Here is a 14,996-nt window from a genome sequence, read left to right on the forward strand (position 1 = left end):
GAGTAGTCGTTGGTGTATAATCTGAACCTTCCCTGTCCATTCCCTGATGCTATCCATTTCATCAATGAATGCAATTAAATTTAATTATCAAATTAGCCTCAGTGGGAGGTGGGTAACCAGAGCTCTTGCTCTCTGGATCTGCTTTGTCTGGGTCACAGTGTCCTTCCTCTTCAATGGGCCCTAGATGAATCACTTGGCTTCTCCATAAGGCCACCAGCATCTGTTGCCCTGGTCAGCACAACAGTCTCCCTGCAACCATTGGGGGCTCTTTGCTCCTATCCCCACTCCCACCAGTCCATTCTTTTCACAGCCTATGGTGGTCTTGAAAATAAAGCAAGGCTAATTATTTTACTTCCTGTTTACAACCCCCTGCTCTCCCTGCTCCCCAGTGACACTATACTACTGAGCTACATCCCCAGATCTTTTTCTTTTTGGAGATAGGATCTCACTAGGTCGAAGAGGTTGGCCTCAAATTTGTGATACTCCTACTGCCTCTGCCTCTCAGATAGCTGGGATTACAAGCATGTGCCCACCATGCCCAGCAAGATACTCCCATATACCATGAAATTAGAATCAAAGCCACCACAACTTTTTTTTTTTTAATTGTCTTTGACTTTTTTAATTTCATTTTTTTCTTCTTTTTTTTTTTTTTTTAATTCTCAGCAGACACAACATCTTTGTTGGTATGTGGTGCTGAGGATCGAACCCGGGCCGCACGCATGCCAGGCGAGTGCGCTACTGCTTGAGCCACATCCCCAGCCCCAAAGCCACCACAACTTTGCCTGCCTCCTCACTCTAGCTGATCTCTGTGACCTCTCTGGTTGCCCTTCCTTTCCTGGAAGAACTGGGTTCCCTTCATCCCAAGCTGGCTGTCATGACTCTGGGAACTGCCAGAGGAGACTCCCTAGGTGAGCTGGCTCATCCTGCCCTGGGCCTGAGCCAGCAGAACCTGCACTTGGTGCTCACACTACCTGAAACATTGCTTCCTCCAGGAATGCTTTCTCTGACCCCAGAATAGAAGAGGCCCTCATTCCCACAGATCAAGAGATTCTCCTTTCTAGTTCCTTCTGTCGGTGGCTTCTCCACAGTACAATGATCTGATTCAGGGCTGTTCCGCCAGTCAGCAAGAGGTACCATGGGGGAGGGAAAATATTTGTCTTACTCACTACTGCTTTCCTTAAAAAGCACTCAATAAATTCTTTTTGAACACAGTAAGCACTCAATGAATGCATGTTGAAGGACAGAAGGAATGAATAAATGAAAGGACAGTATACCTTATAAGAATTCTTCTGTGAAATCTTTGGTAAATAGCCACTTGTTGAATTATTTTTGGGTAAAATTGAGTTTCTTGGAGCTAAGAGTAGTGACACACACCTATTAATTCCAGCCATTTAGGAGACTAGGCAAGAGAATGTCAAGTTCAAAGCCAGCTTCAGCAACTTTAGTGAGACCCTATCTCAAAAAAAATAAATAAATAAATAAATAAATAAATTTTTTTTTAAAAGGCTGGGGGTATAGCTCAGAGGTAGACAGCCACTGGGTTCTATCCCAATACCAAAAAGAATTACTTTTCTGAACTGGAGATGTAACTCAGTGAGAGTATATGTGAGGCCTTGGGTTCCAACCCTAGCACAGAAAGGAGAAAAAAGACTCTCCTATATTACTATCCCTTCAACATAGTAAAATCTGTTCTTTCCATGTCCTTTGTAAAGCTCCCCCCCCCCACATTCAAGACATCTTCCTTCCATTAATTTTCCCTTGTTAAGTGGTTTTTATGACCACTTTGTGCTTTAAGCAAAAAGTGCTGTTTGGTATTTAAAATATTCCCTCTGCTTCCTTGGTGAGAAGCCTCTGGCAAGCTCTCCTGTTGACTATAACCAGTGTGACTTGGAACGCGATGTCACCCTTCCAGAACTCTTCTCAGACCTAGATAAAACCTACTGTATGTCTCCAGTTGGGGACAAGGAGTTTGGAATCAGCAGCACCTTATGCAACAGAGCTGCTGGAGGGCCACTCCTCTAAGGCAAATGAAATAAAAATCATGGTGTGTGGAAAATGTGCCCTCAGAGTCCTAGGAACCAAGAGTTTAAGGCTTTTCTGCCAGTAATCCAGTTTTTATTTTATGTTTCTTAGAAAACTGAAGGTTTGTATTTACTACATATGTTACCTAAGATACAGAAAGGAAAAGAGAGACAGAGAGGTCCAGGATTGCTAACGATTTCCATTTCTACCAGCCTTGTCCAAGCTGCCCACTCTGAAAATGACCTCTGCTGGGTTCTGCAGGGCTCCCAGAGCGAGGGATTTTCTTTCAACATGAAATCTATCTTTTTGCTTGTTCATTTCTATGGGAAACAGTACATGCATGCAAAGTTGTTGGCTACTCTCATTTACTTTACTTCAGAAATTGTGGAGGGCTGAGACACCTGAATTTTTCTTTGAACACTTTAAAGCACTTTCTGCGCCTGGAGCCTCTCAGACCTGTTCCCAGAGGAATTTTCTTTGAGTGTTCATATCTCAAAACCTTATGTAACCCGACACAATTATCTGAAAGGAAAAAGAAAAAAAAAAAAAACCCTCAGAATCCAAAAGAACAGTGTTCTGAGCTAGGAATGAAGGTCAGGGTTGAGAAGTGTTCTCCCCTGCCTGGGGACTAGGTCCTACCTGACTATGATAATGCCCAATTCACTTTCCAGAGAAAAATGCTAACCCCCTGGCACAGGGACCAATGGGCACACATTTGCCTGTTCTTCCTGAACAAAGAATCGCTTAATGGGGGGGGGGGGGCTCCTGGGCATTACAAAGCTCTGGAATTGGCCATTGGTTAAAAATATTTCAATAATCACTTTGAGTGTCTGCCTTTCCAGGATGGAAGTATGACTTGTTATGGGTCCCTTTGGGGGGAGATAACTCCTGAGGCTAAAAATCAACCCATCCAGAGATCTGGAATCTCATGGCAACGTTTAGTGCCAAAAATGGGGTGTACATGGGGGTTGGTCCAGGTGATTTTGTCTCAATCTTAGTCTAAGACTCCTGCCCCCTTAGCCTACCCTAAACTCAAGGGAGGGGGAAAGAGAGTGAGGGCAGAACTAAAATTGGGGCTCTACCTGGAAAGTCCCTGGGCCACAGAGTTCTTCTCTTCTCCCTTTTGTTTTCTCTTTTAGAAATACCAACCCCACTGGCTATTTGCATACCAGTGGTGAAGGACCTCCAGAGCACAGGCACCGTTCATAGGTGGTTGCCTTTTCAAGGAATTCGCTGGAGAAAATTGGAGGCAAGGCTGTGAACAAAACCCCATCCATCTGGTTTCAGTTTATTTTTAAAAAACAACACACACAAGCCTCCCCACCAGCAATCAGAAAACAGCTTCAGCTTCCCCTGGGGGGGTATTAGCCACCAGGGGTGGGGCTGAATTATGTATATGCAAATAAATGACACCAGGCATCCAACAGAAACTAATTTTTGTATCTTTTGCAGTTGTTCTGCCAAGAAAAGGCCTGAATCAGGGTTGATGGAAGCTGTAAAGAAGCAAGTTTTGGAATTAATTTTAACAACCAAGTTGCTTTAATTCTGCCTTGAAGAGACATGTTTCTAATCCAGAAGCAAATAAAGGAAGGTTGACAGTCTTTCACCCGGGTGCCATTCACTAAATAATGCCATCAGGCCAGGGGCAGTGTGGCCTGATGGTTAGGAGAATAGGATTTGGATGGCTGGGTGACCTAGGGCATGGAGTTTAACTTCTCTGAGTCTATGTCCTATGTTTGGGAAGGAGCTAATGAAAGTACCTGCTTCAGAGGTATGATGTGTGTAAGGAAAATAAATAAAGTACAAGCAAGCTGACCACAAATTTCTGGCATGCAGCAAACACACAATAAATGTGAAAGAGGATTATTAATCCTCAAAATCTCAACTGGAGGATCCAAGACAGATCACACCCAGAGTCAGCCAAGTACTTCCCCTAAGTGCTCTCAGCTGGGGCTTGCTTTTCCCCTGAGGCTGGTCCAGAAAACACTGCAGAGCACGAACTGTTTCCCACCTCCAAGGACCCTAATCTCTAAACATCTGCCTTTAATCCTGGGGAAAGGAAAAGAATTCAGAGGTGCCAGACACAGTTTAAAAACCCAAATGATACTCCTGGCTTCTTGTGTCTTACTGTCTTCTCCTGGGTAATAAAGGGCCTGATTTCAAGGTGCTCAGCCTAGATGGGATACCTCTAAAAAATGGGGGGTTTCAGTTCACACCTAGGGCATTCGGAGGTAAGTTGGCAACCTCCAGGGTTCCCATGCCACATGTATGAAGTGCTGGAATCCACAAGCATTCAGTTCCCTCTGGCCTCAGCCCTGGCATGTATGTGAACACCTTGGGCTGTTTCTAAATGAGACCTTGGTTCCTGTCCCTCATGTGGATGTAGTAATAAGACTTCTGGCCTCCACTCTTCCCGCTTTCCCCAAATTCTGGCCAAATGGGACAGGGTGTCTTGCTGAAGATCATCCCAAGCTCTCCTTTGCCCTTAGAATGAAGTCTAAGAGGCCATGCATGTGGCAAACATAGCTCCACACTAACAGTTCTCAAGAGCACAGACTTTGAGTTCAGGTACACCTGAGTTTGGATGTTCAGGTGGATCCAGTGTCGAGTCCGAGATCTTGAATGATTTTCTAAGTCTCTGGAAGCCTCTGATGGAAATTGTAAAGAAACAAGTTTTGGAATTAATTTTAACAACCAAGTTGCCTTCCTTCCCTTGCATGTAAAATGGTGATAATGAGACCTATTATAAAGTACTATTGTGAGGCCTTTGCACTTAACCCAGGACTTGGGATAGAGTAAGAGGTTTGGAAGTCAACACACGGAATGAAGGTGGGGAAGATGGTGGGGAGGAGGAGGCTCCCAGGACTCAGAAAGATGATGAGACCAATTTTGGACATGCTGAGAGCAAGGGGCCTATGTGTGTCCAAGGGAGGCATCTAGGGCAGAAAGGAGACCTTGGTTGGAGAGCCGAAAGTGTGGCCAGCATGTAAGCAAGATGTGCGCATGGCAGGGCAGGAAGAGCATGAGATCTCCACAGCCAGAGGCTCACCATGAGGAGGACAACCTGGTGAAGGAGGCTCAAGGAGAGGCAGAGAGGTAGGAGGAAACCAGCAACAGTGGCTGTGCAGAGGAGACAGGGCTTGGGGCCATCAAAAGAGGCCAGCAGGGCAAAGGCTTCAAGGAGGCCAAGTTAGAAGACAGAGATGGGTCTGTGGGATTTGGTGACTAGAAGGTCATTTAGTGGTGACATCTGGTGAGGTCAGGATGGGGAGCAAAGAGGAGAAAGTGATTGTTGACAACTTTAGAGAAATGTGGTTGAGAAAAGAAGGAGACCATGTGAGAACAATGCCTGAGGAAAGGACTCTAGGATTGAGGTTACCAACAGGAGAGGCCAGAGCCAGAGTTGCTGCTGGGTACAGCCAGTTGTTTATTGTTCTTGTCTTCAGCAAGACACCCTGTCCCATTTGTCCAGCACAGGGCCCGAATCCATTAGGAAGTCAATAAAAATTTGTTGTCAGGTGTGGTGGTACAGGCCTGTGATCCCAGAGGCTCAGGAGGCTGAGGCAGGAGAATGGTAAGTTCAAAGCCAGTCTGGGCAATTTAGTGAGATTGTCTCAAAAAATAAAAAGGGTTAGGGATATAGCTCAGTGGTAAAGGACCCTTGGGATTGACCCTCAGTACTGGAAAAACTAACTAAATAAATAAATTTGCTGTCCTACAGGAGGGGGCATGATGGGATCTAGAGCACGTGCAAGGACTGGCCATTGGCAGGAAGAGGAGCCCCTTTGTCATATGTCAGATGTGAGCAGAATGCAGGGCTCCTTGGGATTCTGTTGCCTCTGAGCTGGACCACAGAGGAAGGACGAGGTGATAAATGAGTGCCTGGCTCCAAGAACCCAGGATAGAGAATATAGTATGAACGCTCTTGGAGACTGCCACTTGGCACCCCCAACTAGGGACTTCCGTTCCTTCATCCTCAAATCCAGGGCTCATTGCCTTTATCCCTTCACAGCTGTACCCTCCCAATAGGCCAGCAGATGGTGCCAGTGAGCTGCTGGACTCTGCCAGAGTAGACCAGAGCCAGCCAGTCTGCCCTGGACCCTGAGTCCTCCAAATCCTGGGGCATGCTAAGGGTTAAGCAGTTTCTGACAGGTTGGGAGTTAGGACAAAAGACTAAGGAAGATGTGAGCTGAGGATTTGGGGCGGGGTGGCTCCAGGGGCTCCTTCCTTCTGGTTGCCCTTCATTCCTCTTTCCTCCCAGGCCTCACCTTATCTGTGAGGGTTCCTGCCCTCTGCCCCCCTTCAATTCTCTTCCTGGGAGGCCCCAACCAGCCCAGACTCCTGGTTCTGGCAGAGGCTGGTTGTCTGCCCCTAGGCAGGCACGACCTGGCACCAGCCTCAGACAGGGCTGGGCCAGCCCCTCCCAGTTATGACTGCCTGAACCACCCTCTACTTCTAGAACACCTCCACCTGATGAGGGGAAGGGGTCAGTGGCCAAGGAGGCCACAGAAGGTTGAAGCACAGATCTTGGGAAGAAGGAAGAATGGCCTCCTGGTCTAAGAAGGAAATGAATTAGGAAGGTGTATAATAATGTGGCAGATAATCTAGTCTGCAACTGAGATCTCACAAGGCTATTGGTTCCACCTGAGGTGGCACAGTGTCCTAGAAGCTGAACTGAAAATACCCCCTTCCTATCTTAGCGATCCTATACTCCATATCCAAAGGCTAAACCAGTCTCTCCCCACCGTGGTCTTTCTGATGAATCAAAGTCCTTCATGATTCCTTCAAGAGACAGGGTAGGACCCTGCTTCTCAGTCTCACCTTCACCTTTCTTATCTGCCTCCATCCCCCAACCCTTCCATTTTTGTTCTGGCAAGCACTAGCACTATCTATGTGGCCTTGACCTTGAAAACTCCCCAAGATACCCCCTTCTATCTCCTTCTCTGATTCCCAAGTGGAAGGCCTTAATGGTCTGAGGCTAAAGAAACTATAGTCAGATTCTCAGTGGGGTGGCTAGAACTGGGAGGGGTGGGATGTTCTGACCAATGCACATTCTACAGCTCAGAGCAGGAAGCCAGGCCAAGATGAGTATATACCTCTGAGCCTGGGCTATGCATACAGGGCAATAAGAGTCAGTGGATTTGGATAAAGTATATTTCTCTGAGTTTCCAGAAGCAGGATGACCCAGACTTGAGAAGAGGAAGTTACCAGAAACACACATATCTCTGTCTCTTAATCTATCTCTCTCTCTCTCTCTCTCTCTCTCTCTCTCTCACACACACACACACACACACACACACACACAGAGAGAGAGAGAGAGAGAGAGAGAGAGAGAGGATCATGGCTTAGGGAACCATACAACCACATGGTACAGAGAAGCCATGGAGCCCCATGGACGTAAGTACATACAAACACAGGCACACAAGGTAAATGTACCCAAGGTCAGGCGTACACACCCTCCCCAGGAAATTCCTGCCTCCTAGGGCAGGTCTAGTCTGTCATCCATACTTCTAGAAGGAGGGAAAGGTAGAGGAAGAGGAGTGGATCTGGCCAGAGATGGGTCCTCCACTCAGAGCTTCTTCCTTGGCCTGGCCCCCAGCCCCTCCCTGTGATCTCCCTGGCCCAGTTCTGGGTGCAGAGAAGGCTTTGGAGGGGGCATTTTCATAGAACCCTGGCACAGAGCCTGGGCGCAGGAGAGAGAGAGACAATGAGCAACAGGGTTAGGAGCTGTGATAAGGAGTCTATAATCTTCTCCCAGGACCTAAAGAGAACAGCAGGAGGCACTGGGCAAGGCCTGGAGGCTCACAGGGAGACAAGGATCCCCTCTGCAGTGGCTTGCACTTTCTCTCCTCAGCAAAAGGCCTGGCACCCAGGTACTGGCACCAACTCCCAGTCCCTGGCAGAGCTTTGGCATGAAGCTAGACACAGGGTGCCACACACAGGGGTGTGCAGGGGGGCACCAGGCCACACACAAACGAGGACCTTCATACACACAGGCATGGATATGCACCCACACACCACTTATTTTATCCCCTGGGGATTCAAGGGAGAAGGGCAGGGACCACCCTGTCCTAGAGGCTGCACTCACTGACTCTGGGGGTGTTCCCATTGACTTGGCTCTTGCAGGGGGAGGGAGGAGAGGAGCACAGGTAAGACCTGGAAGCTTCCTCTGGTCCTCCACCCACCCCACCCCCCAAACACATGTACTTGAGTGGCATGAGGTGGCTTTTGTGCATCCCCAGAGTTGGTCCTGGAGGGAAGAAGGAAGGAGGGAAGGTCACCTCTCTTCCCTCAGCCCCTGCCCCAGGAGGATTTTGTGACCGCAAGCTACTCATGTGTGAGTGTGCGTTAGGGCATGCATGCCTGGGACCTTCGCCGCACACGGTGTGCTGATGCGGGTGTGGCAGGCAGTGGCCAGGCGAGGGCGGACTGGTTCGCCGCTGAATTCCGCCAGACTACGGCGGTACTATCAATGTGGAGAGCCTGAATGGAAGTTGTGTTTGTCCTCAGGTGTCCCGAGCAAGTGTGAGCAGGATGTGCTCACCTGGGCGCGGCGGCTCATGGGCCTGGGTGCGTTCGTGGGGTCTCAGGGGTGAGAGGATGCAGAGCACAGGAGCTGGGCCCATGAGCCCTTTACTCAGCTCAGCCCGCGGCAAAAGTCTCCTCCTCGCGCAGCAATTGAGGACTTTGTTCTGGCTTCTTCGAAAGCGGATCTGGCGGAGAGGGAGGGAAGGGTGGGCGGGGGGTGGGGGAACACCTGCCCAGCGGGGGGTGCAGGGCGTGAAGTGAAGAAAAGCCCCACCCCCGCCCCGCCTCCGCCCCGCCCTCGTCCCGCCCCCGGGGTTCTTTATAAGCTGGGTCCGAGGGCCAGCAGAGAAAGTATCCCTCCCGCCCCAATCTGGTGTACCCCTGCACCCTGCGTCCCGGCCCCGAGTCCCTCTCCTCGCTCCCAAGTCCAGCCCTCGCCCCGCCCCGGCCCAGCCGCCATGGAGCGCTGGCCTTGGCCGTCGGGCGGCGCCTGGCTGCTCGTGGCGGCCCGCGCGCTGCTGCAGCTACTGCGCGCAGACCTGCGTCTGGGCCGCCCGCTGCTGGCGGCGCTGGCGCTGCTGGCCGCGCTCGACTGGCTGTGCCAGCGCCTGCTGCCCCCGCCGGCTGCACTCGCCGTGTTGGCTGCCGCCGGCTGGATCGCGTTGTCCCGCCTGGCGCGCCCGCTGCGCCTGCCGGTGGCCACTCGCGCGGTGCTCATCACCGGTGAGTGCGCGGAGTGCGGGGAATCCAGGCTAGAGGGCGGGACCGCACACCTAGAGGGTTCCCCATGGGCATGGCCAAGGCGGGCTCCCCAGCCCAGGAGAGAGAGTTCCCCTTCCCTTGGGTGTTAGGGATCAAGCCAAGTAGGAAGCGCTGAGCACCTCCCCAAATCTGGGAAACTACCTGCCGCTTCAGGGAGTGTTGGAAAGAAAGTGAGCTAGGGAGTAGGCAGGTGCTCAAAGGAAACCGTGACTGAGAAAAGGGGAACCTTCTGGAGTTTGGGGAGTTTATGCTGTGTGCCCCTGTGAAAGAACAGTCGTGTAGCAGGGAATAGAGCTCTGAGGGACTTCAGAAGACACAAGTTGGAGGAGAGTCAGTCATCCATTGAACTCTGCCTGGTATCTCCGTGTGGGACGTCGTGTGGGACGCATGTTCTGTTCCCTGGGGGCAGAGGAAGGAGCTTAGAAGGGAACTGCACTGACTGGAATCCTTGAAGTTCAGAAAATCTTGAGGTCACCATGAGGAAAAACTGGGCATTCAGCTGCCTCTTAGGTCTAACCACCTACCGGCAACCTTCTGAGATAGCAAGAGTCTGCACCCCGCATCTCCCCTCCATCCTGCCTGGTCCTCAATGCCCAAAGAGGTCCTGGAGAACAAGGCTCAGGTGCCTCTGGCAGCCTGACTGAATTTTCTTGGTCTGGAATGGGGAATAAATCCATCACTTGAGCAAGGGAAGGAAAAGGAGGTGCTCAACCACAAGTGGAGATGGGGAGAAAGGCCTGGGGGCACTGGCCCATTGTATGGGGACAGGAACAACCTACTTTCTCCCTCAACCAACAAGGCTGTGGACAGGTACTCTGGGCTCTTGCATTGGGCCTGTCCTGAGGACACCTAGCAAACTGGCTTCTCAGAGACCCATTAGGGGTCCTGCATGATAAATGGGACTGGGAGAACTCTGGAGGAAATCCTTGAGCTGGGTCTCAGAGGATGCAGGGAGAATGGTGAAATATGAAAGGTGTCTTGGGTCAGAGAAAGGGTGTGGAACAAAGGTTTAAGGCAAGAATAAGTATGACCTGGGTAGGGGACAGTCAATAACCGGTCTGGCTACAGGGATGTTATGGGACGTAAGATTTCCTTGGAAGAGGCCTTGGATAGCAGGTAAGAAGCTAGACTATGCTGAGGTGGGGAGTGATGGAAACTGATTAGAGGGCTTTGGGCTTTAGCAGAGGTAGAAATGGAGTAGAGCTCAGGCCAAATAGTAGAGACCCAATTTGGGGTGTAGTGTGAAGATTCAGGAGACCCAAGTTTCAGGGGTTTGAGGAAAGAAAGCCATCAGATCCTCCTAGCATGAAGCAGGAACTAAGTTATAGGCTCTGCCCTCAGGCACAGGGCAGATCTCCTCCTGCCTTCTAGTTTGTGAGCTGCCTCAACAGGACCCAGGCCATCTGCAGGTATTAGAGGCCCTACTGGGCAGTCTTTCCTGAGATTGACCTCAGGTTTTTATGATGCTGCTGTGGATTCTCCTAGCCTTTAGGCTGAGAGAGGTGAGAGAAGGACTGCCCCCTGAGACCTGGATTCCCTCCATCCCTGGTTGCAAAGCTTCCATCTCCTGTAGCACTGATTTCCTGCCTTCCCAATGCCTTCACATCTGGCATTTCCTCAGTCAAGATCAGGCTAGAAGACACTTAAGTGACCAGGTCCTGCCCTACCTCAGAGCACTGTGTCTTATGCCTGCCAGTGCTGCCACCCACCCCTCACTGCTTGCCAAAAACTACTTCATTAGTTCTGCTATGGGTTTGGGTTTGGGCTGGGTACCTATATGCAAACTCATGTGCTAATGGGTGACAGGGGTAAGCCTGTGTGTGAACATCCAGGCAGAGTTACCCAGTGTAATGTATGCTGGTAAGAAGGTGTGTAAAATGTAGGTGACTATGTTGGGACTCCATCGCTGAGGTTCTGGGAGGCTTTAGTTTTCCTGTGGAGGGCCTATCTGCTTTGGGAGGGAGCTGAGGAAAATGTATGCAGGCATGATCCCCCAAAAAAACTCTTTTCCCCTCCCCCTTTCCTCTCTCCTCCCCGAGCTAGACTTGCCTTTGAAGGACTCCCCAGCATGAGTTGGTGGGCGCCCAACTGCACAAAGCCCAACTTGCAGCCCCCAGCCCAGCTTTGTTCCCTGCCTCAGCAGAGGGGATAGGGATGAAATGAGGGGTACTGAGTGTTCAGAGCAAGCAGAACTGCTTTGCAGCTTTTCTGCTCAGCAGGACAATAAGGGAGGGCCTTCTCCTTCCTTGGTCCTCCCCCTCCCCTTACTGGCTACCCACAGAGCCAGAATCAGAATCAAGAAGCAGGGGGTTATGGGGTACCCACAGACCCCCTCACTGGCCCTACCTGGTGGCTCTTCTCTTTGTATACCAACCAGAATAAATTAAGCCTCCAACAGTGGTAATTGATGTCCAGTCATATTCTGTGGGATTAGGAAGGGATTCAAATGCAAGTCTGTTCTCAATCTACCTTGGTTCCCTTTCTGGGGGCAGATAGTCTGGGGTTCAGAAAATATTTTCTGGGGTTCAGAAAATCATGACCCAACTGTTGTCATGATTGGAATTGCAAGGGTTGCGGGAGGGTGCCGAGGATGAGGTGAGGATATGTTTCCAGCTTACCTAGAGCCTCAAACAATAGTTGAAACTGGGATTGGAGAGAGTCTCAGGTTGGACAGAGCCTGATGGATGATACCAGAGAGCTTGGGCTTCATCTTGAGGACTCTGGGGAGCCTTGTGAAAGTTTTCAGCCACAGAGTGATTATCATTTTTGGAAAAATCCCTCTGGCTACTTAAGGAAAGGATGAATTCAGTGAGCTAGAAGGGACTAAATGATTGAGGATGCTGCTTCAATTTCCAGTTAAAGGAAGGAAGGGCAAGGTTCTCAGAGTAGGGAGTCAGGTAGGAAGGGAAGCTCTACAGTAACTGCATGCGAGCTATGGCTTAACATCAAGCAAGCAGGAGGACATCAGGGATGGTGCAGGGTCTCAGGCAACCTGGGATAGAATCCTGACCTTATTCTGTGCTGGCTACGTAATTTCAGGAAGCAAATTAGCATTACTAAGACTCAGTTTCTTCTGTAAAGTTGGGGACAAAAGCCACATTTGGTGGGGTAGCTATCAGGAGATAGGAAAATGATAGCTGTCACAGAAGGACAAAGCCTACCAGAAGTGGATATAGGGAAGGAGAGCAGGCTGTTAGCTAATACTGAGTTGAGTGTCTAAGAGCCTGGATCCCACCCAGACCCCAGTGATCTTCGGGTTGTCTTGGGGCCGGACTGGGTCACCAAGAGAGTTCACTAGCTGCCCTGCCCTGGCCAGGCTGCGACTCTGGTTTTGGCAAGGAGACGGCCAAGAAACTGGACGCCATGGGCTTCACGGTGCTGGCCACCGTGTTGGAGTTGAATAGCCCCGGCGCCCTAGAGCTGCGTGCCTGCTGTTCCCCTCGCCTAAGGCTGCTGCAGATGGACCTGACTAAGCCAGCAGACATTAGACGTGCGCTGGAGTTCACCAGGGCTCACACCACCAGCACTGGTCAGTTGGCATTGCTCCACAGGGTAGGGCATGCCTGGGCGGGTGTGAAAGGGACAGGGATTTAATATTTGCTACTGGACTGACCTGAGGCTTCTCTCCCTGCCTTCATGTCTGCAGGCCTGTGGGGCCTGGTCAACAATGCAGGCTTCAACGACATAGTAGCCGACGTGGAGCTATCTCCAGTGGCCACATTCCGCACCTGCATGGAGGTGAATTTCTTTGGTGCATTGGAGCTGACCAAGGGCCTCCTGCCGCTCCTACGCCACTCAAAGGGTCGCATTGTAACAGTGGGTAGCCCAGCAGGTGAGAGCCCTCCCCCTCTGGAGGGCAGATAGGGATTTGGGGAAACCCTGGCAAAGACTGAGCTGCCTCACTGTGCCCCTTTTATCCCTAGGAGACATGCCATATCCATGCTTGGCAGCCTATGGGACCTCCAAGGCAGCCATGGCATTGCTCATGGACTCATTCAGCTGTGAGCTGCTTCCCTGGGGGATCAAAGTCAGTGTCATCCAGCCTGGCTGCTTCAAGACAGGTGAGGATCGGAGCTATGGATGGGGCACGCATGGGGTCTGGTACAGGGAAACAGGTGGGCATAGTCTTATAGGAGCAGGGACAGATCTGAGGAATGGACTTGGCTTTGGCTGGAGGAAACGTAGTTAAATAGACTGTTAGCCTTTGGTTTCCTAGCCAACCTCCCTCTGACCTTGCTACCTGCTCCCCAGAGTCAGTGAGAAATGTGAGCCAATGGGAACAGCGCAAGCAATTACTACTGGCCAACCTGTCCCAAGAGCTGCTGCAAGCCTACGGTGAAGACTACATCGAACACTCGCATGGGCAGTTTCTGCATTCGTTGAGCCTGGCCCTACCTGACCTCAGCCCAGTTGTCGATGCCATCACTGACGCGCTGCTGGCAGCTCAGCCACGCCGCCGCTATTACCCAGGCCGCGGCGTGGGGCTCATGTACTTCATCCACTACTACCTGCCAGAGGGCCTGAGGCGCCGCTTCCTGCAGAACTTCTTCATTAATCCCTGTCTTCCCCGAGCACTGCGGCCTGGCCAGGACACACCCCAGGCCCTAAAACCCAACCCAAACCCTTCCCCAGTGGCAGCTCGGTGAGCTCTGTGTATATAAGGCCTAGCTGCTCCAGCATAGGAGGCTCTGTGAGCCCTTGGCTCTTCCCTGGCTATTATGACCCCCCGAAACCTATCCTAGAGCCTAGCCTAAACCACCCCAGCCCTACCCACTGCAGATGCCCAGTCCAGGCCCAGAAGGCTGAGGTTTTCCAGTGAGCTTCTGGGCCTCTCTACTGCTTCATGAGCCTACAAAGACACCTCTTGGGCACAGTGTTCCACCCTTCAGCTTGGAGAACCCAGTTGAATGGGGAGTTTAGTGCACAATTTAGCTGTAGCCTTTGACAGGACCCTGCAAATAGTACCTCTGCAAACTAAGGTGTGACTGGGTGATTAGGGACTCCTCCAGGATTGTTTCTCAGCACCCGTGCCTCAGTGCTGCAAATCCATGGTTAAATTCCAACTGTCTCTTGACCAACTCAAGAATTGGAAGCCCAGCCTCCCTCCCCAAGCCATAAGGAACTGCATACCCAACTTGCCCAATTGCTACTTTTTAAATAAAGACAAAATTTTATTTCTCCTAGAATGGGGGAGATGTACTGTTTGGAGGAGGTGACTGGTTGCCTGGATAATAGGGTGTGGCTGCCTAGCAGACTGGGAACAGCCTGGGGAGCTCTTGGGGCTCAGCATGGGGGCCAGGGCTCTGGGCACAGGCCTGACTGGGCTCCCCTGGCACATTCTGTGGTTCACACCCTACCTCCTCTGTTGACCTCAGGCAAATAATTTATCCCTAGGTCTGGATTTCCTCATAGTGAACTGAGGAGAATAATCATGATGGCAGGGAGTTATAGGGCTCAGTAAAGCAATTAGGGAGGCATGTGGGTCCAACAGGGCCAAGACCCAGCTCTCCAGGCCCATCTCTGAATTTGAACTTCCGGCAGAAGAAGGGGCTATCCTCCAGGGACTTCCCTGATCCTGAGGAATCTGGGCTGCTGACTGCAGTGGTGGGCTCAGCAAGGGTGTGGTTTTGAGGGAAGTTGGGGGTCTTGGAGAGGTATCAGGGTCCAAAGGAGGCAGCAGACAA

The 14,996-nt window shown here is 51.0% G+C and overlaps 1 protein-coding gene across 1 annotated transcript; it reads left to right on the plus strand.

Annotated features, from left to right (window-relative positions):
• Positions 1-8,912: 8,912 nt before the first annotated feature.
• HSD11B2 (hydroxysteroid 11-beta dehydrogenase 2) lies at positions 8,913-14,481 on the plus strand. The gene is made up of 5 exons (XM_081275333.1): positions 8,913-9,273; positions 12,629-12,841; positions 12,959-13,144; positions 13,236-13,373; positions 13,564-14,481. Exons 1-5 carry the CDS (start codon positions 9,009-9,011, stop codon positions 13,956-13,958), a joined length of 1,197 nt encoding a protein of 398 aa, XP_081131459.1. The 5' UTR covers positions 8,913-9,008; the 3' UTR covers positions 13,959-14,481.
• The last annotated feature ends 515 nt before the right edge of the window (positions 14,482-14,996 follow it).

The sequence above is a fragment of the Spermophilus citellus genome (assembly GCF_964194105.1).
Source record: "Spermophilus citellus genome assembly, chromosome: 18".
Lineage (NCBI taxonomy): Eukaryota > Metazoa > Chordata > Mammalia > Rodentia > Sciuridae > Spermophilus > Spermophilus citellus.